The sequence below is a fragment of the Eubalaena glacialis genome, chromosome 11 (genome assembly GCF_028564815.1).
Source record: "Eubalaena glacialis isolate mEubGla1 chromosome 11, mEubGla1.1.hap2.+ XY, whole genome shotgun sequence".
Lineage (NCBI taxonomy): Eukaryota > Metazoa > Chordata > Mammalia > Artiodactyla > Balaenidae > Eubalaena > Eubalaena glacialis.
The window spans coordinates 41,526,895-41,551,021 of record NC_083726.1 but is presented as its reverse complement, the minus strand read 5'-3'; the positions used below and the strand labels follow the sequence as shown (position 1 = coordinate 41,551,021).

At 36.3% G+C, this 24,127-nt stretch overlaps 1 protein-coding gene across 4 annotated transcripts in view; it reads left to right on the top strand.

Moving 5' to 3' along the window:
* The window catches only part of NAV3 (neuron navigator 3), a 580,735-nt gene that overhangs the window by 430,869 nt on the left and 125,739 nt on the right, over positions 1 to 24,127 (top strand). For all 4 annotated transcript variants that reach the window (XM_061206367.1, XM_061206364.1, XM_061206366.1 and 1 more), the window contains 2 exons: positions 301 to 684; positions 10,660 to 10,779. In XM_061206367.1, the coding sequence (XP_061062350.1) occupies positions 301 to 684; positions 10,660 to 10,779 (504 nt within the window). The remainder of the gene's footprint in view (positions 1 to 300; positions 685 to 10,659; positions 10,780 to 24,127) is intronic.

Genomic DNA, 24,127 nt, shown 5'->3' with positions numbered 1-24,127 from the left:
AGGCTACAATGGGTTAAATTAAGGGTTGGTTGAGAATGTGAAACAATATTTTGTTTTATCTAAAATGTAATGATGGAGTTTCCTTTGAAAGCAAACAATCTGTGATGAATGCCCCTTCCTACATTTTGATACCTGCAGAGGTGTTTAGAATCTCAAAATGAATGTATAATTTGACTTTCATGAAAATGGACATACTTCTAAGAAATGACTCTCAACTGTAGGCGTTCCTGTCTTCATGCATTCTGGGTCCATGGCCCCAGGTGAACCAGAATATAGTGATTTCTCTATTTTATTTGACAGCACCCTGGAGACAACATTTGACAGCACTGTGACGACAGAAGTGAATGGCAGGACCATACCCAACTTGACAGGTCGACCCACTCCCATGACCTGGAGGTTGGGCCAGGCATGTCCTAGACTTCAGGCTGGAGATGCTCCCTCCCTGGGTGCTGGCTACCCTCGCAGCAGTACCAGTCGTTTCATCCACACAGACCCCTCAAGGTTCATGTACACTACGCCTCTCCGTCGAACTGCTGTCTCTCGGCTGGGAAACATGTCACAGATTGACATGAGTGAGAAAGCAAGCAGTGACCTGGACATGTCTTCTGAAGTCGATGTTGGTGGATATATGAGTGATGGTGATATCCTTGGGAAAAGTCTCAGGGCTGATGACATCAACAGTGGGTAAGTGGCCCTGGGCCCCGGTCTCTAACAGAATTGTGTAAAGAGAGGTGGTCTACTACAATGGAGTAGCTGTAGGAAGGGGGTATAGGTTAGTTAATAAAGTCATTAGAAAATGTGAGAAATATAAGGTTATTTGGGGGTATTTCAGCCTTCTCTTCTAATTATTCATGAACAGTAAAATGTCCAAAATTTCTATAAAGTCTTTTCATTATAATCCATTAACTTTTTCTATTGTTAGTTCAGAGAAACACATGTGCCCTGTGTTTTTCAGAGTGATTTTCACATGCTTCTTAAATAACAGATTTTGTAGTGAAGGACGTGGGAAGGAGACAGGAGGAGTTTTGCTGAGCTGCTTGATTTTTTTTTTGGCTTGTCAAAGCTGTCTGTAACTGCTTTGAGGAACACAGATTTTCTAGCATTCTTCAATTATACACCTCCGATCTAACTTGAGAGAAAATCATTTTAGATTTGAAAATTTCAATCTATTTATTCTCTTTTGATGGCATCATATTTTTTTATGTTAACCCGTTTTCCTTCTGTTTTCTATTACATTCCAAAAAAGAGCTGTGATTATAAAACTCTCAAAAGCATTTTGGCAATTTGGAATATTTAGTTCAATCTGAGGATGAGCCCCAATGGAGGAAATAGGATATTCTATTAAAACTACTTCTATTAATAACTGTAGTTGACATGTTGAAAATTTATTACCTACTTCACTCTTTTTAAGTGCTTTAAGGACATTAATTCATTTAACCCCCTCCCCACCGCCAACCCTTATGAGGTAAGTATTTTTATACCTGTTTTACAGATAAGGAAACTGATCCCACTTGGCCCCAACTGTATTAAAGCTAAGCAAAGACTAGACTTGCATTAGGACTCAGATACATCTGACTTCAAAACCTAGGCTCTATAATAAAAGGAAAAGCTTCCCAATTAACTTTATCTATATTTTCCATGTGAGTCCAGGTTTTTACCTCTTCTTTGTCCTTATGCATCTGAGAGGACTGGTCTCAGAAATCGTTCTTCTGTACAAGTAACCTTTCCTGACTTCAGTCATGAAAAGCTTGTTTGAATGGGAACAAGACCTTAAAAAGTACAAAAGAGCTTTTGATCAGACTTAACATCTCTGCTTTGATATCCTGATACCCACCAGTTCATTCCTGGTGGCCACCTTCTCTGAATTTCTAGAGGTCTAGAATTAGGGAGACAGGTTATTGTTAATTAGGGTAGGAAGCAGTTGAGTTGCCGCTGGAGTTGGAGTGTCTAAATTAAGTCTCTTTCTACCATTTGCTATCTGCCAACTCCTTGGGAGCTTAATGTATCCAAATTCCTTTCTGTAATAAGGATAAAATTGCAAAATCTTCATGAAATTGTTAGGAATGAAGAAAATAACCCACAAAATTGTACTTAGCACAAAGCCTGTCACAGTATGTGTTCAGTAAATTATCATCATCATCACAATTACATTTTTTATCAGTAATAATTATTAATCTAATGATTAACAACCTAATAATCATAGGATATGATCTTATATAGGAGATAGTAGAAATTGTGAGAGGTGTGAAGTATCCTGGGAAAAGAATAGAGAAGAGAGATCATGAGCTGAATTATGTATGTATGTATGTATGTGTTCAAAAATATTTGTTGCATTCTTCCTATGTGCCAAGCAACATTCTAGGCACTATGTGTTCAGTGGTGAGCAATATAGACACAGTACCGGCCCACGTATACTCACATGTTAGTGTTTTTATATTTTTATAGTTGCTCATTTATTCAATAAATGAATAGTAATATGTGTACATATGTATGTACGTGTGTATGTATATACATTCTTAGGTTTTTGAAAGTCATTTTTTTTAAAAACTGAGTTCTGCTTATAGTAGTGTATTTTACCAGTATACCTATAGTCAGGAGCATTTTGTATTTTCCAGGGCTCTAGCGGTATTAGGCAACTAACTTCTGTAACAGAGAAATCTCAAAATCTCAGTAACTTAACACAAAGAAGTTAATTCCTCCTTCACATAAAACCCCTCCTGGTGTTTCTGATCATCAGTTGGGGACTAAGATGGATGGTAGGTAACTCTGCTATTATCCAGCCAGACTGCCGACGTCACCCTGGGTGTTGATTTCAACAGACAGATGACAAAAGAGAGGAAGAACCGTGGTGTAAGAATAGTTCATATGTACCAGGTCTGGAAGTGGGGGTTGTGACTTCTACCCACATTTCCTTATCCAGAACTGCTGCAGCCCCATCTCAGTGACAGCAAGGCCAGGAACCAACGTTCATCTTTGTGCCCAGGAGGAAGAGGAAATTGGTTTGATGAGAGCTGGCTAGTCTCTGCAGAACTAATGAGAAATTTTTAAGATACTGTTATATTCTTTGTCCTTCCTACTTGTTTCCTGCCTCACTGGAAACCTGATTCTCACGTCTGTTCTCCAGTTTTGTTCCCTGTTGGCCTTTCAGAGGAGGTCTTGAATAGTCCCACAAATGAGTCCATGTAAGAACGCATAAGTGGTCTGCACACTTTGTGTTGAGTCATTCATACTCAGTGTCTAAAGTAGAAGAAGAAGAAGAAAAAAATACTAAGTAAAAATAACACAAATCCTATTTGAAAACTTCCTCTGATGATGTGTACCTGCTTGGCCTTATACATGTTCTCTGTCCCATGGTAGAGTACAGGACACTGAAATTTAAAGAATGACTCAGAGTTCTGTCCCCTGGATGGAGCGTGACTAGACGTGGTCAGCAGGCAGTGTCACTGGTCTCAGCTCAAGGGTGACTGGGGGGTTATGGGGAGGACACCCAGGATGTGCTGTACTTCCTCATTGCTCACCAGCGTATGTAGTGTACCATTGTCAACATCAGTAGGATGCAGCCCGATTTGTCAGCCTAAAGTTAAAAGATAGGAAGATATCCCAGGGGAATTTTAATTTGATGTTTTCTTTAAGAAAAAAGGGCATAGAAAAGTCTGTGCTACAATTCATTTGAATCACAAAGTTAACTGTTCCCAATTTTTTAAAGTATGTTTTAGTGATTAAAGGGACAAAAAAGGCTCAAAAGACAAAGCAATGAATGAAGATGTTTAATCTTGGATTTTTTTCTCATGCAAGAAGGAATGTCATGAAATAAATGGGAAAGGAGTTTCATTTTTTTCATGTACTTCAGGTAGAACTCAGAAAATTAGTTAATTGACATTCTGAGAATTGGAGATTTCTTGAAGCATGTAAAGGCTTATCTCTTTCTTCTCTTCTAAAAATTACTTTAAACACTTGGGGATGTGAATCTGCCAGTAATTAGGAATTAGTCAGAGGAAGGCCTCTTACTTATAATGAATCTCTTTGAAAAAGTCTCCATGTGTAAAGCAAAAAATGGAACACCCTGGAAAACTGGGGGAAAAGTTACATATTTTAATTGGGTGGAAATTGAAGTTATCTGCAGGTGTCACAGTGATAAATAGTTGGGCCAAGAATATAACCTAAAATCCTGCTTTAAATGGCCCAAACGCAAAGTAATTTAATTCTGGAGAATGACATTTTTTAAAAGGGAGGTGGATACTTTAATGCTGCTTTAATCCCCTGATCCTCCCACAATTCTCCTTTAGGAAACTTTGTGATGACTGAAGCATGCAAGACATTGGGAAGGGCAGGGTTACTTGAGTTAGGTTAAAAGGATGTACATGGGAAACCACATAGTCCTAATCACAATGCTTCTATTCATTTCATATTCAAGATATGAGAGTTATTTTTAGTGAATGTAGAAAGTCTAATGGAAAAAATAGCCAGTAACGTTAGTCAACACTTATATAGCACTTATTATGTGCTAGGTAATGCTCTATGCATTTTACATATACTAACTCATTTATATCTCACCATAACTGTAAGAGATAAGCATATCATTACTATCTCCATTTTACAGATGAAACAACTGAGGCATAGATAGGTTAAGTAACTTTAGGTAGAACTCAGAAAGTTAGTTCATTGGCATTCTGAGAATTCAAACTTTCTTGATGCATGCAGTGCTGGACTTGAACTTAAAAGCAGTCTGGCTCCAGTCTCCACTCTTAACCATCTTGACATACTGAGCCTGTGAAGTTGTCTACATGTCTACTTGTCCACATTTCTCTCCTAGGAGTTGATTTTTTACAAACAAACATAACAGAGCTTCACAGCGATCATTCATTATTAGTATAGTTTTCTTAGCTAGCACCTTTGATCAAGGGGACAATCCTTAATATTATCTGTGTTTATGATCTGTGTTCTAGATGCTGAACTAGAGTTCCTTGGAGGTTAAAAAAACACACACACATTTTAGATGCCCTGTGTTTTCATGTCATAACAAATAGCTAATTGTTATATACAGTTTCTGATATAAGATATTGAATGTAAAAACGGAATTCGAGGAAGATAGGGTAGGGGCATAGGTGAATCTTTCCAAATACCCACAAAAATAGACAAAGCAACTAGATAGCAAAACCATGGGAAAAAACCATGATCGTTGTTGAAAAAAGATGATGACAAGGTATCACCCCAAACCCCAAGTATAAGCAATGCAGGACAAACAGTCAAGAGCCAAAGGAGCAGAATGACATCAGCGTCTATGTACGAAGAAACAGAAGGTAGTAGTGGGGTGTCTGATAACACTGAGGACAGAAGAACCACAAAATAGCCAAGAGAAACTGACTAGAAAACACACAGGGCCTATCTGAAGATAGCAACTGAAGCTGGGAAGGTTTTGACCACTTGACCAGCCAGGGACAGTAAGGGCTGAAGGTCATATCTGAAGGGAGTGGAGCAATCTTGTTGAAGATTTAATTCATTAAACTCTCCAGCCACAGCTCCCTTCCAGGACAGGACCCCACACTGAGGGAAAACTTCCAGGAGTAGAAGCAAATTGAACAGGATGTAGCAATAGAAGTGAAGATAGAGAAGGTCCAGATAAAAGTGGGAGATGGGAACAGAGTCCAAAAATCTCAAAAAAGCTAATTATCACCTTCTAAAACACTACACAAAAATAACAGAAGCATTTACTGTGTGAAGTTAGAAAGGTATCTAGATCAAGTTTCTTTTTATTCTGAAGAATTAATTTCGCATAAAAATAAGTAAGAGAAAAATGTCAGGATAAAACCCCACATAAGCCACAAACATATACAAGACATACAACTAATAAAGGGTTACTATCAATGGGGAAAGAAAAAAATAAAACCAAACATAGAATCCAATAGAAAAATGAGCAAAAGTCATAAACAGACATTTCACAGACAAAACATAAATGGCCTATAACAAAGTAAAAATATGATCAACCTGCTTGGTAATCTGGAACTTGTAAATTAAAGCCAACATGAGAATTCTTATTCATAGACAAGTAGGAGTTTATTCTGAAAATATTTTGAAAACTCTTTGGCATTGACTAGTAGGGTTTGAATATGTGTGTGTATCCCTTTTGACCCAATGATTCCTTTCCTAGATATAGACCTTTGACAAGCTCTTGCCTGTGAGCGTAAAGAAATGTGCATATACAGATGTTCACGGCAGAGTTGTTTGTAACAGCAAAAAATCTAAAAACAGCTCAAATGTCTGTAATAGTCAAACAGATAAATAAACTAGTGTGCTTGTAAAACAAAGCTGTGTAACACTAACATTAAAAATGCAGTAATACACATCAAGGTAGATGATTTGCAAAAATATAATTTTGAGTGAAGGAAATAAGTCACAAAAGAATATATACAATGTGATTCAATTTATATGAAGTTCACATGCATGAGATGCTAAACAGTGTATTTTTAGGAATATATGCCCATGTGGTTAAACCATAAAGAAAAGTAAAGGAATGCTTAACACAAAATCCAGGGCAATAGATATCTCTAGAAAGGAGGTTTAGAAATGTAGGACTGGAAAAAGCCTATATGGTCACTGAAGAAACTGGAAATGTTCTGTTTCTGAAGGCAGGTTATGGGTACATGAAAACTGATATTATTTTTAAATTATTATTTAATGTGTACTGTTACATTTTATACTGTTGCAAAAATATGATGTATTTAAATATGAAGCTTTTTTTAAAAAAGCATGGAGTTGCTGTGGAGGTAGAGTTGTATGTATTTATGTTGATTGAGAAAATGGGATTGAATAGCATACAGAAAGAAAATTTTTATAGCTTCTTCCTGTTTCAGTGAATTCCAGACATAATTAGAACCTAGTGATGTTGATTCACAGGTCTGAACAGACTGCATCCTGTAGTAGTTGAGGGTGGTGAGTGACAAGAAGAAAGTCATTTATCTAGATTGTTAACTAGGTGGATGGTGTGTTTCCCTATGACTATATTAGCATATACAAAAGGAGCATGAGCTTTAGTGGTAAAGGCAATATATGGTCTGTTTATGCTATATTTGAGGTGGTTATGGGAAATCCACGTATCTGTGTACAGGAAGCAGTTTAATGTCTCATTCTAGTGCAGGGTGGAACACTATGGCCTGGAAATATTAATATGGAAAACACACACCTAAAGAAAATGTGCCCAAGTATGCAAAGTTTTTGTACAACGGAAGGAAGACGAGAGATGGCAGTGGAAGGGAGGAAGAGTTAGAAATGCTTTGGGAGACTATTGCGTTTTTTATGTGAACCATCTTATAGCTTATAGAATTTGAACATGGCTAAAATTATCCTAAGACTTCCATAGTTTGAGAGATTTTACTTTCTGTCAGTAACCTTCACAAATTTCCTTTGCAACTTTTTGTTTGTACCAATCATCCTGTGACTGTTACCTCTTAAACTCATCTTAGCTTATGGTTTAGAAGTTTAGATATAACATTATTAGGAAATCTTTTTTTAAAATTTTACATTATTCTTTCAAACTGATCCCTAACATTTATATTTCCTGGATTGTAGCAAATTTTTCTAGAGGAACTATGAAACGCACATTCTTTTAGATTTTTAAATCCTTCAGAAAAACTGAAAAGAAGGAAGAATGTTCAAGAAAAAAATTTAAATGAGAAATTTGCTTTACTCGTGTGATGCCCATATATAATTTTTCAAATAACAAACTCACAGTTCTGTTATGAGAATGCCCTACCAACGTTCCAATGCGACAGTGTCTGTAAACAGAGGAAATATGACTATTTTTGGTTCAATTAATACCTGTTGTAAACCTATTTGATATTACCTGGAAAATCCCAGGGTCAAAGGAAAATGAGTATCCTTTGAAACGCTTCCTGAAAAAAGTTGATTTTTTTTCTTAATTCATTGAAATTTTGAAGTTTTTTTTTCTTTGGAAAATTAGTTTTCAAAGCATTTAAACTTTGTCTGTAGAACTTACCCTTCTGTAAGCATTGAATAATTGAAAGGTTATGTTTCTAATAGAAGTCATCTTCCATCTTATTTCTTGTTTACATGCATCGCCATTACGGCTAAAGTGCTGAGATCTGCTGTCATGGTTTCTTCCTGCAGTACGGAGGCCTTTTAAATTCAGCTGAACAAATGTTTAATATATTTGTTGATACCAAACTATATACAAAACACTTTACTAAACACTTCTAGAGATACACCAATGAATAAGACAGACCAATAAGATGTAAAACTTAACATGTATACATCGTTTTAACTTCCTCCTGAGGTTAAGTTTAGGATCAAGCATGTTGATAGTTTTTTAAAAAAGGAGTATCTCACTTATCTGGAGAGAAAATTTCTATCATCCCCAAACTTTTAAAACACAGCTTCAGGGCTTCCCTAGTGGCACAGTGGTTAAGAATCCGCCTGCCAATGCAGGGGACACGGGTTCGAGCCCTGGTCCAGAAAGATCCCACATGCTGCGGAGCAACTAAGCCCGTGCGCCACAACTACTGAGCCTGCGCTCTAGAGCACACGAACCACAACTACTGAAGCCCGCGTGCCTAGAGCCCATGCTCCGCAACAAGAGAAGCCACCGCAATGAGAAGCCTGCACACCGCAACAAATAGCAGCTCCCGCTCACAGCAACTAGAGAAAGCCCGTGCACAGCAATGAAGACCCAACACAGCCAAAAATAAAATAAATAAAATAGAAAAATTTAAAAAAAAAATTTCAAAAGGAGAGTGAATGAGAAAAATATTTTTCACTAAACACTTTTACTTTATCAGGAATTTCATATACTCCACCTTAAGAAAAGAAGCAATAAAAATATTTAGAATTGGTTGAGAACTATGTGGAAAATATCAATAAGATAAGAAATTGGAAGTAAGAGTAAACAATAAAACACTGACAGCATCAATATGGCAGCTGACAAATTAAAAAGTACGAAGGACAAATATCCTTTAATCTTTGTCTCATTTAGTATCACTGTATGTCATACAGGAAATTGATGCTCATAATCATGAATTAGTTATCAAAAAAAGTTGTCATATCTAGTATTCCCTGTTTAAAAGAGTATGTCAGCCTTCAGCACATTTTGGAACCAAAGTACTCTTTTTGTTTTAATTTTGGTGGGATTAAATTCTTTGGTTTTCAGGAAAATTAACCATGTAGAGTACCTTACGAGGATAATACAGCATAACTTTTTGTTTTGTGTATAAAATTCATACATTTCCTTTTAAACATATGTTGGGAGAGACTTTGTGAATAACAAGTCACTATTATTTATAGGGTTCTCATATTAAAAGCTTTATGTATTTCTCCTTTAATTACCATAATATCTGTCTTCAGTAAATTTTATTCTTCCCATTTTGAGGCAGAAATTGAGGCACAGTTTAAGAAATTTGTTTAAGGTCCTTCAACTAATAAGGACAGAATTTACTAATCATGTAAGCAATTAGCCAACTTCATAATCGTAGTTTTAACTATTTGGTCGATCTTTAATATGGTCATGATTAAATTTTTTATTCCAAATAGTGAAATCAACTCAAATTTGTTTAAGCAAATTGGGGATCTTATTATAAGGAAGCAAGGATATCTCCTAGAACCCCAGGAGAAGTTGTGAAGCTGAAACCACATGGCCAAGTGTGCTTTTTGTGCACCTGTGTCATTCTTTCTACTTTGCTGATCAGCTTTCTCTGTGCCTCTTTGCATCTGGTGAAGATAAATACCCAAAGCTCCTGGGTTTTCATTATCATAAACTCTTTCCACATAGAAAGACTGATGAGCTATCTGTTAATCCCATTTCTCAAGAAAGAAACATTTGATTAGCCCCACATGGGGTAGGAGATTAACACCTGTTCTAATCCCCCATTGCCAAGGAAGGATTATCTAATAGTAACATGACTATGGGAGTCTACCAGCCCTGTGTGAAGATGGTGGTCCTGTGATAGCAAGGAAGTAGTTCTCAGAGACAGGAAACAGGCAGGCAGTGTGGTCCTTCAGTTCAGACAGCAGTCCATGGTGGTTAAGATCATGGTTTCTGAAGCTGACTTTCTAGATTTATTCTCAATTCTGCTGGGACTGGTTGAGTGACCTTGTGTAAGTCCTTAACCATTTTGTGCTTACTTATTTTCTTTATCACTAATTTGGGGATAATAATGTTATTACATGTAAACTATATAAAATGGTTCCTGACAACATCTTAAACATTTAATACATCTTAGTAATTATTTTATGATAGTGGTCAATTGCTGTATATATTTTATTTATCAAATAAATTAATCTAATTTTAAGATTACTCCTGTGACCTTCAATGCTTCAAAGATAGTGTTTACAAAATGAAATAGTCATGCTCTTATTTTGCTAAGAGTTACATTATCTCTAGGTCTGTTCAAAATATTGATAACAAAGGGGAGAAAAAGGAAGGTCTTATAATAGGCTAGTTACTTGTTGCAGTAAGGAAGATTAATTTCCTAATAAACTTGAAAAGATTTTCTAATACTTCCTGGTGAGTAGAATATTCATATAGAAAAAACTATAATAGAGCATATTTGCATAATTATTAAAAATTTTGCACACCATTTGTTTATTAAGTTAAATTATACAGCTGAGGTCAATTAATTTTCTGTTGATTAATTAGGCATTTATTTTCAGGTACATGACAGATGGAGGGCTCAACCTGTATACTAGGAGTCTGAACCGAATACCAGACACAGCAACTTCCAGGGATGTCATCCAGAGAGGGGTTCATGATGTGACAGTGGATGCAGACAGGTAATGTCATCAGCATATTTGATGGTGAGGAATGCATAAAGCAATTCTATAAATGAGATCCTAGGAGTTTTACAGGATTAAACCAAAGGACTTTTTATTTTGGTATAATAATTATTTTGGAACATTTTGAAAACTAAGGTGCTTTTGCTTACAAGACTTTTAGCTCTGTACACTAAAAGAAATTGCATTGCTGTTGAGAACATTTAACAAATTTCAGGTTACGTGGTGGCAAATTTTAATATCTGCAAAAGCAAAATTATAAACATAGACTTCTGTTCCTTACTTGAAAAGAACCCTGGCTGATAAATTCCTTTCAATTCAGATGCTCTCAGATCTACCTGGGGGCTGATGACATAAAGATTAAAACATAATTCTAATTATCAGGTAAAATAAGCTTGATGCTTTTCTTGAGGGGTTTCTTGAAAGCATACAACTCTTGCTTTAAGCTAATCTCTTTCATATTTCAAATTGCTTACAGGTTTGTGTGTTTCATATACTTGTTATTATTTTGCTGGGAATTGTTTTGCCAATTTTATTAGAATCACTGCTGTTTGACAATATTGTCTTTGTAAAATAATGTTGTAAGACATATTTCTGACCTGATTTTGCCCCCTCTTCACTCAGAATTTTTAATTTCTTAAGCAGGAAGGGATTGCCTATTTCCAGAGCTACTGTATATCAATACCTAAAGTAGTTCTTTAATTCAGCATTTATGAAGGGGACGAAAGGGTACGACCTAATGTATCCACATTCTGAAATAAGAACTGTGTACAATTCATAGTGCATTTTAATATAGCTAACTCCAAAGGCTAGACAGTGAATTCTGATATTCGTCGTCAATTCCTCCTTACTCAAATGCTGTTGATGTTTTAACTGCTGTTGGCCAGCTCTCATCCTGTATATACGCTAGTCTCCTAGGCTGTACACAAGGTGTCTGTGTGAAGCATGTGGTTACAAAAGGCTTATGAAAAATTTTGCTCACTCCACCCCCCACCTGAACTATTCTTCAACTGTTTTCCCTCACTGACTCTCACTAACTTCAAACACGATGGACTTCTGCTTTCACATTGATGCTTCCTCTGCCTAGAATGCCCTTTTCTACATTCCTTACGTTATTGCCTCCATCATATTTCTGTTTCAGCTTAATGTTACCTTCTTAGCGAAGTGTTTCCAGAGTAGCTAAGGTACATTTCATTTCCCGTCACTTTCTTTCCCATTATCTTATATTGTTTTCTTCAATGTACACGTCACTCCTAATTATTTGTTTACATGTTTATTTTGTATCTCCCCCATTACAGTGTAAGCTCAGGAATGCAAAATTTTCATCATATTTACGATACATTGAGCTTTTAACAAATGCTTGTGGAGTGAATGAACAAAGGAATGAATATAGGCTATATATTCATATAGGCTAGCGATAGCGTCCAGTTGGCTAAAGAGACAAATAAGACTGGGAAAAGAGACAAGATACTGCAAGGATATTATGTAAGAGAGGGAATGAGTTATGTGGGAAAATAGGAAGGAGTGATTAGAGGGAAAGAAATCCAAAGTGTGGGCCACATTTTGAAACTAATGACCAACTCATTGTTAGCTGACAGTGGAAAACATTAAAGGAGAGGAAAAAATCTGTTGGTCTTTGGGAAATGAGATTTATGATAGCAGAAGCTAGGAATCAATACAAAGGTGACTTATTTTGGAGGCATTTGGGATAACCAGCTCTCCAGCCTCCAGATTGGAGCCTGGCTGAGGAACCTCAGACCAACGGAAAAACCCAGGTATTCAACTAATAAATTGGGACCAGCAAAAGCCACAGTTCTTAAAGTATGGTACCTGAATCAGCAGCATCAGCATCACTTGGGAACTTGTTAGAAATGCAGATTATCAGCTCCATCTAAGACTTGCTGAACCTGGGGTCCAGCATTCGGAGCTTTAACCAGGTGATTCATATATACACCAAAACTAATGAAACACTTTCTTAAAATGAACAAATAGATGCCAGGCCTATGAAAATGTAAACATTTAACATAAACATGTAAACATAAAAAATAATATTTGGAAATTTTTACTTCATTAGCTATGCTTCGTCAAGTGAAAGAGACTATCAAAATAACAATGGCATTAATCTTTAAATTAGATCAAATAATGTGTTGCACCTGAAATAAATTGTCTCAGATTCAGATTTTGAGAATTATGTAGAAGGTTTTTGAAAGAATTATGTAATTTGAGGAATACAAAAACGCTTTGATCACTTTTATATATTAAACAGCAATAGGGTTATAGTGAAAATCCTACTATAGGAGTTTTAGGATTTTCTCTTTTATTATAGCTAAATCTCAAGCTCTTTTAAAACAGTATATTCAGAAAGTGATTCAAGATGTTATTGTTTTAAAATGCATAATCTTAGATGTTAAAGTTGTGAAAGTCCTGTTAATTTACAAAGGATAACGTTTCATAAAATTTTCTTAATTCTGATGTCCATTCCAAGTAGGATTGACAAGAATGGCTAAAGGTACTAAGAAGTCCTGCAGTTTAAAATAAAACCTGCTTAACTTTATTTAATTCATTGCTCCTTAAGTTTTTTTCATCGATTCCCCCACCTTTTTCTCTATAATGATAATTTGTTCCTATAATATTTTAAGAAATGCTCATTTAGCCTAATGCTCTCATTTAGTGGATATAAAAGAGTGAGGAATTAGGTCTTTTACTCCTGTACTTCTAGTCTCCCAGCTACCTTAGTCAAGGTTTTTTTAAAAAAATAATAATAATGTAAAACATATTAGTGATTGGTTCATTTTAGCAAATTGGTAAATAATAGGGCTTACAATAGTTCACTGATAAGAAAGCTTAAATGCAAAAAAAATCAGCAGTGTTTTCATATTTCTTAGATATTCTTCTAAAAGGTATATCAGGGAAAAATGCACTTATATAATGGCAAAGTACCCAGCTGGCTAGTATGGCAATGGATTTGAATTGTTCCTGTTGCTGTAGTGAAGGTTATATGTTCCCCTTTGATCAACTTCTGGAGAAAATGTGATGGGCAATAGAGAATAGCTGAATTCCTCTTCTCAGCAGATTGAAATGGCCCCAAAGAAAAGAGGAGGGCTTCCAGCAGCCAACTGGAATAAATTCATAACAGACAGAATGTGTGGACTTTATCCATTTGGCTCTGGTTATGATCAGGTCAGTCCTAATTCACATACACTTATACAGTTTCGTTGAGCTATTTTTAAAAGGTAATTTTGAGGAGAGGGTAGGAGATGATTGTTGTTTTTACTTTCATTAATTCCTATTACTGTCCTTACACTGGCTTCTGTACTAGCATTAACAATATTTAGTTAATAAATACATAATTACTAAGTGCCTGACATCATAATAAGTGATGACATCATAATAAGTGCCTGACATCATAATAGCACGTTGGGTAAAAGTAAAACAAAATAATAAAGGTAAAAGGCCCTGAGTTTAGTGGTCAGAGAGAATAATGGAAACAAAAAATAAAGTGATAATAAAATTGACCAAGTCATAATAGATTTGTATACAAAGTGCCTTAGAAGCACCAAAGGAAAATAATTATTTCAACTTGGGAGTATAAGAAAACACTTCCCAAAGCAGTAGGATTTAAATGGGGCCATAAATAAAGCTTAAGACTTTTTGACATACAGCCTGGGAGGAATCAGAAGGAATAGGGGAGTGAGAGCATAGAGACATAGTAGAGTTTGGTTTAAGGAGTTGTTAAAGAAATCCAGAGGCCGACGGGACTTAAAGCACTAAAAAGCAGATTTCGTTAGGACCTATTGCAGTAGGGGGAAAATGACCTCAGTACAGAGCTGGGCTTGGTTCTGAGTGCAGCAAGAACAAGTGGGGGTTTATAGCCAACAAGCAGAATGAAGGGGGTTAGGGAAGGAAGTTTACTGAAAGGAGATATGAGGGTAGAGGGAGTCTTGCTAAACCCACTCAGCAGGATTCTTGCTAAAGTGTAGGCCAGGCTGATTAGGTACTGAGGGTGGAGGATGAGAAGGTTGACCAGATATCTAAGGTGATCAGCTGTCAAGGGTGGAGAATTCTTTCTGAACAGTCCTAGCAGGATTTGTAATAAAACTGGGCTGTGCAGGGCCAGCAAGGGGCCAAGGTCAAGGCTGAGTTGAGAAGCGGCCTCAGAGGACTCTGACTAAAGTTCTGTCAAGGAGAGAGTCTCTGTCAGAGCCATTAGTTATGTGATTTTGCTAGTGTCCTGGGGATGTGGGTAGAGCAGACAAGAGACAATGGATCCGGATGGCTGTTCTAGAGTGTTTGGATCTGTAGGTGATAAGAAGCTATTTTACTTATTTTAATTAGTTTTTTTTAAAGTGAGAACACATTATAATCATTATATTTTAAAAAGAACTCTCGCACAGCGAATATTGAAGAGAATGATGCAAACCTAGGTAGACTGCTTAGGAAGTGACTGTACAAGTCCAGGTGAAGGAAGATCAGCACTGAACTGAAGAACAAAAGCGGGGCATCATTTCGAGAGGAACTTGGGTTTGGTCCGTATGTAGTACTCTGCTCGGACTGCCATAACAAAGTACCACAGACTGGGTGGCCTAAACAACAGACATTTGTATTCTCACAGTTCTGGAGGCTACAAGTCCATGATTACAGTGCTGGAAAATTCATTTTCTTATGAGGACATTTTTCTGGCTTGCAGACAGCCACCTTCTCACTGTGTCCTCACATGGCCTTTTCTCTGTGCTCTCTTGCAGTGAAAGACAGAGATCTTTAGTGCCTGTTTCTCTTCTGATAAAGACCCCAGTTGTATTGGACTAGCCTCCTCCCACCATTATGACCTTATTTAACCTTAATTACCTCCATAAAGGCACAATCTCCAATATAGACACATTGGAGATTAGGACTGCACCATATGAATTTGGTGGTGACGGGGGATGAAGGGACAGGCATAATTCAGTCCATAAAACTGTGTAACTCCCAGGTGGTTTTATCCTTGGAGATATAGGTTCAGTCTCTCTGTAAGTGCTGGATTAAAGTAGTGAATATATGTATTATGCATATCATAAGCCCAAACCCTACGGGGATCAGGAACATCACATGAAATGAGTGAAGCAGAAGAGACATGGTAAACTTGACCAGTCCAAGTGGGCATCTACCCTCAACTGTAGAGGTCACTGCCTGTGGAAATGCACAAATGTAGAAAGGAGGGCTGAGGATTGCAAACCGTTTGATTTCTTTAATTTAATTTTTATTTTATATTGGGGTATAGTTGATTTACAATGTTGTGTTAGTTTCAGGTGTACAGCTAAGTGATTCAGTTATACATATATCCATTCTTTTTCAGATTCTTTTCCCATATAGGTTATTACAGAATATTGAGTAGAGTTCCCTATGCTATAGAGTAGGTCCTTGTTGATGATCTGTTTAACATATAGTCGTGTGTATATGTTAATCCCAAACTCCTCATTCATCCCTCCCCCACCCCCCCACATTTCCCCTTTGGTAACCGTAAAGTGCAGCCAAGAGTCTAGACTTTTTTGAGAACTCTCCCAGTTTTTAAGTATTGGTAACTGTCTTAGCACATCTGTGAGATCAGTAGATAGTTAAAGATACACATTTTTTTCAATGTCAGATAATCTAGGAAATCACAGAGAAGCTTATATAAAGCAAGAAACCATGAACGTTCTCACGTATGGTCATGTAAACTTCCTAGGTCCATTAAATTTTCCCAAAGAGATACGCTGGTGGTGATACCTGCTGTAGAGAATGAGAATGCTGCCACTCGTGAGAAGCCTGCCCGGCAGGTGCAAGGAATTGTGGCAAAACTATCTGAGCACGTTTCTAAGTTTTTAATACAAGATAGGACCAATCTAAGGTCTGTATCCCAGCCATAGCATCACTCTGGAGGCTGTGAGGCCTGTTATGGCAGCAACTATAGTTGATTTTGTTTAAAACACTCTGAGGATCAACACTGTGTAGGCTGAAAGCTCATTTGGTTCGGTGATGTAGAGAGAGAAAACAAGCCTTGAGAATGAACCCTTGACATTTAAAAAGGGAATAAGGGAAGAACAGCCATTGAAGAAGGCAGAGAAATCAGCTCTAACACAAAGGTGAGGACAAATAGGGTTAACTGGTACTTTTAAAATGGAGAGAAGAGGGAATAGGCACCAATGTCAAATTCCATGGAGAGGTTAAGTTAGGTGAAGAGAGTTTATGCCAAAAAATAAAGTAAAATAATACGAAGTTTAACATTTGAGAGGTAAAGTTTCCTGGATGATTTAAGCAAGCTGTAAGTCAACGCCTGAGTTACTAGAGTAGAATGGTCATAGAAGTCAAAGTTCGGTTATGCAGATGATTTATCCAGGTGGCCATTAACTCATGATGACAGAATGAGTCTCAAAAGAGAGGAAGATAAAGCTCCAGGTACCAGTCTTTATTGAAAACTGACAAATTCCTCAAATTGTAATAATAGATTTCACCAGGTCTATTCTGGATTGTCTATTACATTGTTATCTAAAGTATATTCTTAAATATAGTGATTGCTCATTTCAATTATAAATGAATCAATTTCACTATTCATATTTTTACTGATTTTTTGCATGTTTAGTCATGACTTTTTGAAAATATAAAAGCATAATATATCATAGAAATTATTTTTGTTTTGTATTAAATGACAAATTGATTTCATTTATGATACTATAATCAAGAAACTAAAATCACAGCTGATGAACGAGTTTACAAAAGGCATTAAGGATTATCATGATATTACATGTCTCTAGATTGTCAGTCATTATAACTTACTATATATAGTTCCAAGCATCTAGTCATAATGAATCCCCTACTGGAAGAGGAAATCTTTTCTCTTAGGTTTAGTGGTTGGTGGCCTGCGAATTACTCTGACAGAAGAACAAGAGACAAATTTTTATACACATATGTATGCAGGAGATCACAGAAAGATGTGATTTAAGGAGATGGTTAGAAATTGGGACATCTTCATAGGGAAAAGGGGGCAGGGAGAAGGACACTTTTGGGAAAACAAATGACTTTTAGGAAAGATAAATGGGGCCATAGAAGAAGAGATGGGAGATATGATAATTTTGTGACAATGTCTATTTAGGCAATTTCTTATTTGGTGCCATTTGTCTCTGGTGATAGGAGTCAATCCTGTCTGGTGTGAAACTTCCAGGGAGGAGATTTATGACAGTTGAATTCTTTTGGGAGACACTTTCAGGCAGACAAGGGGAGTTTAGGAAGAAAGAAAAGCTCTTTGCAGTGGTATATTTTGTATCCCTTCACCCTAAATCTACAGTTTTCATCAATGTGTAGAAAATTGCACTGCCTCTACAAAAAGGCTCATGGAAAATTCTCATAAAATCAGGTAGGGTGTCATTTCTAAGGGTAGGAGGCCTTTGGTATTTTCACGACTTCTCCAAACAAGAGAAGCGAAGGCAACTGAGATTTCTCCTAAGCCACCAAGCAGATATCTCCAGAGTCTGGATTCATGATGCTTGTCAGTAGTTTATGTACACTCTAATAATTCCTTCTATTCTGTGTTGATTTATTCCCGCATAAACACAGAATCAGTATATTCCCATATCTGAAGTATTTCCTTCATTAGCTTACTGGCTTTCCCTAGTAATTAAAAGCAAACACAAAAAAGCTTAATAGGCTGAGATTAAAGTAGATAAAATAAATATAATTATTTCATTTTATTATTAAATGGCCTGCCATTTTGGCCCTCCTTTCTTTAAGTAGGGAGAGACCAATGCAAAGCACTGGAGAAGTAGAAGAAGTTTTATTTGCCCCCCTCAACTTTCCTTTGGTACCTTGCTCCTCTTTGCAGGCTTATGCACTGGTGCTAAACTTCTCTCCTGTGTCCTGATTCTCGGCATTACCTGACCTCACTGTGAATAATCTTACAAACTTCCCATACTTTTAAGTAATACCCCTCATAGAATTAATTCACACTGTACACATGTGAACACATTGTGTACACATGTATACAATGTGTGCACGTGTATTGAGACCCTGCTCTCTGCCAAGTTCTGTGCTCAATCCTGGGGGACCCTGTACTCAAAGGTCTTACATTAGAAGGGCTTTTTAGGCTTGATTAGGTCTTACATTAGAAGGGCTTTTTAGCCTCACCTTGATTATTTAAAATATCCCTATTATAAGCCATTGAGATTCAAAGGATACTTAGTCAGTACAACTAGCCCAAGTTGTAGATATTTTTGATTGGGATACCTTTTAGTATCTTTTAAAACATACATACAGGTGGCTGTAAGTTTTACCACCCTTTGTAAGACTGCCCCTGTTATTAAACTTGGCCATGGCTAAACTTTACCAGTACAGAATACATCTCCCAATAGCGGAGATGGTCCCCAGTACTCTTATTTATGGAGTAGTTTTACCTTATCTCCTTCCAAAACAATTTGCTAATGAATCTTATGAAGATGGTGATGATGATGTTGAGGACAAGGAGGAGTCATGGCTGTTACAGTAAAAATAGCCAGAGTATCTATGTGTATTGAGGATCTAGTAGTGCAGCCAACATACCATACTAGTTAAGTACGTTATTATATTTTATCTTCACAGCAGCCCTGTGAAGTGGACTTTATTACTGCCATTTTATAAGTGAGGCAGACAGTCCTTTGATCAAGTAACTTGCCTGTGACACTTTGTTAATAAATGGTAATGGTTGGATTTGAATCCAGTTCCTGTACTCTTACTGTTATTCATATAATTATTAATATGGATAAGGGCTTTATCATGCCTGGATAACATACTCTGATTTTTTAAATTATTTCAGTTGTCCCTTTCTGGCTAAACATACCTGTAAAATATGAATAGATCTTTCTTATTCAACTTCGTAAATGTTGGTAATTTCCTTCAGCATGTAATCATTTTCTATTCCTACTGCAGATTGTCAATGAATATAAAAACACAATTGACAGAACAATATTTTCACATGCATTAGAGCTTCTAAAAGGCTGGCTAGTTTGTTAATCAGTAACGCAATTGAGCAGTGTTTTGTTCTTTTATACATGTAAATCTATCCTAATCTTGAAATCTAATGTCTGTTGAAATATCTATTTCTAACAGGCTCAAGGAAATAATAGAAAAATGGAAAGGGGAGAAATATGATTCATCTTATATACAGAAAAATACTAATAAAAGTATACTTATATGAAGGGAAAAACAATGTGGACCTTTTATATTACATGATTTTTTTGTCCTACAAAGAGCAATAAAATGGGAGCGGTTTTTGTCAATGAACTTAATTGTTTAATTTGATTTAAGAGTTGCATCTATACATGAAACAGTTTTTTTCCCCCTTCAAAAGCTACGGATGAATTCTTTTTTTATAGGCTAACTAATGGGGTGAGACATTCAACTTGGGATCATTCCACTGAGGGCTTCTGTCTGGCAGCTGATAAATTCTGCACCTTCCTCATTCCAGCTGTTTGAGTGGGTGGCATGGACATATTTATTAGTCATATGTGCTCTGTTTATATTCTTTTTTCTTGCTTGACTTAATTTGTGTTTGAAACGGTTAAAGTTATCTGCAGTGAGCTGTATTTTTTCTTTTTTTAAACATCAACAGAGCTTCCATATGTTTTTTTAGATAAGTTGCAAATGAAAATGTTTTCATTACAAATGAGTGCTTATTCTCTGAATTAGTTATTTTGTTATTATAAAGCTTTTCTGTGATTATTGAGGAAAGTTCACAGAATAAGTAAAAGTATAAAGAATCTAAAAATAATTCATAATCCTCCCATCCCCAGAACAACCAAGAATATTGCTTTGATGTATTTCCTCCCAGGCTTGCTCATCCACTCTGTTTGCACAGTTTGGGTTATACCATCTATACAATAGATTATCCTGCTTTCTTCACCTACTTACGTAATGAACACTACCCCATAATATTAAACATTTTTTAAAAATATGACTTTTAATGATTGCATGCTCTAATATCACATGAGATAAATTTTATCTAAGGAGTTTGTGTAATCAACCACAAAATTTTTAAGACATACATCAAATTTCAGATTTTATTGGCAAGGCCATTAGGAGAAACTTATCTGATTGTCTGTCTATACGTATTTTTTCTTAAAAGGTAAACACCTCACATATGCACATGTGCATATTTGTATATATGTGTGTGTATGTATATACACAGGTGCATTTGGAATTTAATTTTATTTCTCCAAGTAAATCTCATTCCTTAAGATTAAGTTTTGTAATTTACTTGTACTTTAGATTTTTAAAATTTCAAGTGTATATTTAGGGCTTTGTAAACTCTTAGAATTCATGAGTTTGATATAATTTTAAAATACTTTGTCAGCCAGGTTTTCTTACAAAATAGGTGGTAAACAATATTGACTGAAACTGTGTTGCTTCTTCTTCAAACCTAAGCAAATATACAAAGGGCTTTATTTCTTAACAGAACAAAACCCTATCATTTGTTTCTCTAACAATATAATCTATTCTGATCCCAGACAGTTTGTACAAGGCACATCCACTTGATAACCCAAATATTTACTAGGTAAAAATAAAAATAATTATAATAATAGTGTATTTATTGAGTGTCTCATTAGTGCCAGACATATTTCTTTTTTTCATCTTTGGAGATGTTAATATATTTCTTTCAGTCACTAATAGAACAAAAAGGCACCCCCCCAAAAAAATCAATAAAGATATAGAAGATTTGACCCATACAATAAGAAAGTTGACCTTATGTACATGTATAGAACACCAGAACCAAGAATAGTAGAATTCATTCTTTTCAAGTACACATTGGATATTTACAAAAAGATGTGTTGGGCCATGAAGTAAGTCCCCACAAATTTCAAAGAACTGAAATACTATAGAGTATGTTCTCTGACCACAGTGCTTTAAGCTAGAAATCATTAACAAAAAAGATAATCTCTGTATGTTTGAAAATTAGAAAATGTACTTCTTAATAACATTTGAGTAAAAGAAGAAATCACAATGGAAATTAGAAAATATTTTGTTCTGAACGATAAGGCGAACACTACATATTAGAATTTGTAGGCTATAGCTTAAAATCATGTTTAGAGGGAAATTTATAGCCTTAAATACTTACATTTATAAAACAAACAAGAAAGGCTGAAAATCAATGAGCTAAGCTTACAAGAAGTTAGGAATTCTCCAGTTCAAGGAGTTAGGAAAAGAAAAGCAAATTAAACCCAGAGAAATAAGAAAATATACATAAAAGCAGAAACCAATGAAATAGTTTTTAATACTTCACATGCATTAACTAATTTAATCCTCATAACAACCTTCTGTATTTGGAACTGTAATTGTCATCTTTTTGCAAATGAAGCATCCATAGCACAAAGAGATTAATCATTTGCTTCAGTTCACACCATTAGTAAATAGCAGAGCTGGATTTAAACCCAGGTGAAGCAAAACAAGTGGATTATAAAAACAACATTCATAAGTATATTTTTTTTAATTTTTAGGTCTTTTCCAGCTTTAGTTTTGACTAAGTAATTTGATTGTCCTCTGTCCTTCTTGTCTAAGCCAGTTTGATTGGCTGTTGGCTAGAACAGGTTGATCATAGTAAAAACCAATAGAAATTCTGCTCAAATTCCATTTAACTACTACATTTTGAGAATATGTTGTTGTAGTTGATTTTTAAGATTCAGATATCATACCAGCTCTGCTGCTGCTGAAACTCTCCAAATATTTTAGTGAAAAGATTTTTAAAACACATAAAGCCACAATGGTCAGAGTACAGTTGGCCCTCTGAATCCACAGGTTCCCATCTGGGACCATTTTAGGTAACAGAGTTGAGCATCCTTGGATTTTAGGAGGGTGGGTGGGGGCTCCTGGAACCAATCCCCCTGCAGATACCAAGGGACAACTATACAGAAGGCAGCAATAGCAGGAAAGCTGGGAAAATGGCAAGACAGAGGGAGAATGGTGATTGATTTAACAGCCCCATGAAAGCACGGAGCGTGCCAAGGGTGAAGGCAAGAAGCAATGCAATTTCCACAATGGGAACCCCAAAAGGCTTGGGAATTTTAGGATTAATTACCTTGGGATTTAGGGATGAGTATGAGGTAAAAATAGGAGGAACTGGGTTAAAAGGTTTTTAAGAAGCAGTCAGATTCCCAGATCCCCAACCCAACCGTGAATAACTGGGCACCTGCCCCTTTTCTATCTTAGCAAAAGACTGGAGATTATTTTCTGGGGAGGAGAAAAGAAATAGAATTTGTGTGGGACACAGAGTACAGTTGAGGACTGATCACAGGGTAATTAAATGAAGTTTTCATAATAAACATGGAGATTCCCAGCTTTTCCTCCAGTTTAGACCCTAAGTCTAAATTTAGGCAACCAGGTATGAGTCCATCTAATGAGGACCATCATTTACCTTCTACTTTCCCCATGTACCTGCCATGTGCTTACTGGTTACAAATTTTTTTTTTTTTAAATAAATTTATTTATTTATTTATTTTTGGCTGTGTTGGGTCTTCGTTTCTGTGCCAGGGCTTTCTCCAGTTCCGGCGAGCGGGGGCCACTCTTCATCGCGGTGCACTGGCCTCTCACTGTCGCGGCCTCTCCCATTGCGTAGCACAGGCTCCAGACGCGCAGGCTCAGTAGTTGTGGCTCACGGGCCTAGCCGCTCTGCGGCATGTGGGATCTTCCCAGAACAGGGCTCGAACCCATGTCCCCTGCATTGGCAGGCAGATTCTTAACCACTGCGCCACCAGGGAAGCCCACAAATTCTTAAATCACTGTAGGCAGTGTACATTTGGAAAAAATATGGTATCGTGATCTAGAATTTAACATAATTAGTTATTAAAAAGGGTTTTGAAGTTTGGATTCCTGGCTTCAGATCGCAGCTAAACAATGGCTGTTTGTGTGACTTTGGAAAGTTACATGGCTCTCTTAGCCTCATTTTTATACTTACAAAAATGAATGATCTATTAGTAATAACTAGTTACACTCTTAGGCCTCTTTTAATTGTAAATGACAGACAGTCATATTAAAACTCAATTAAGAAAAAAAGCATGCTCTGTTCCAATAACTGAGAGGTCCCTAAGATTCTCAGAGTTCGAATGTGGCTGCATGTAACAGTATCTGGTTCCCTTTATCTGAGTCCTATATAATTCAAGGTTCAAGTTCAGTGCAGAAGCCAGCTTCTGCGACATTCCTAAGACTCAATAAAATTGGACAGGTTATGGTATGCACAGTCTTGAACTAGTCACCATGGCCAAAGAAGCATTTTCACTGCCTACGTCCTTACTTGTATCTTAACGTGCTTAATCTATGCAATTACCATTGCACCCTTTTTTTGACTCCTTCCCTTCTTCTGTTCTAAAGCTGGGCA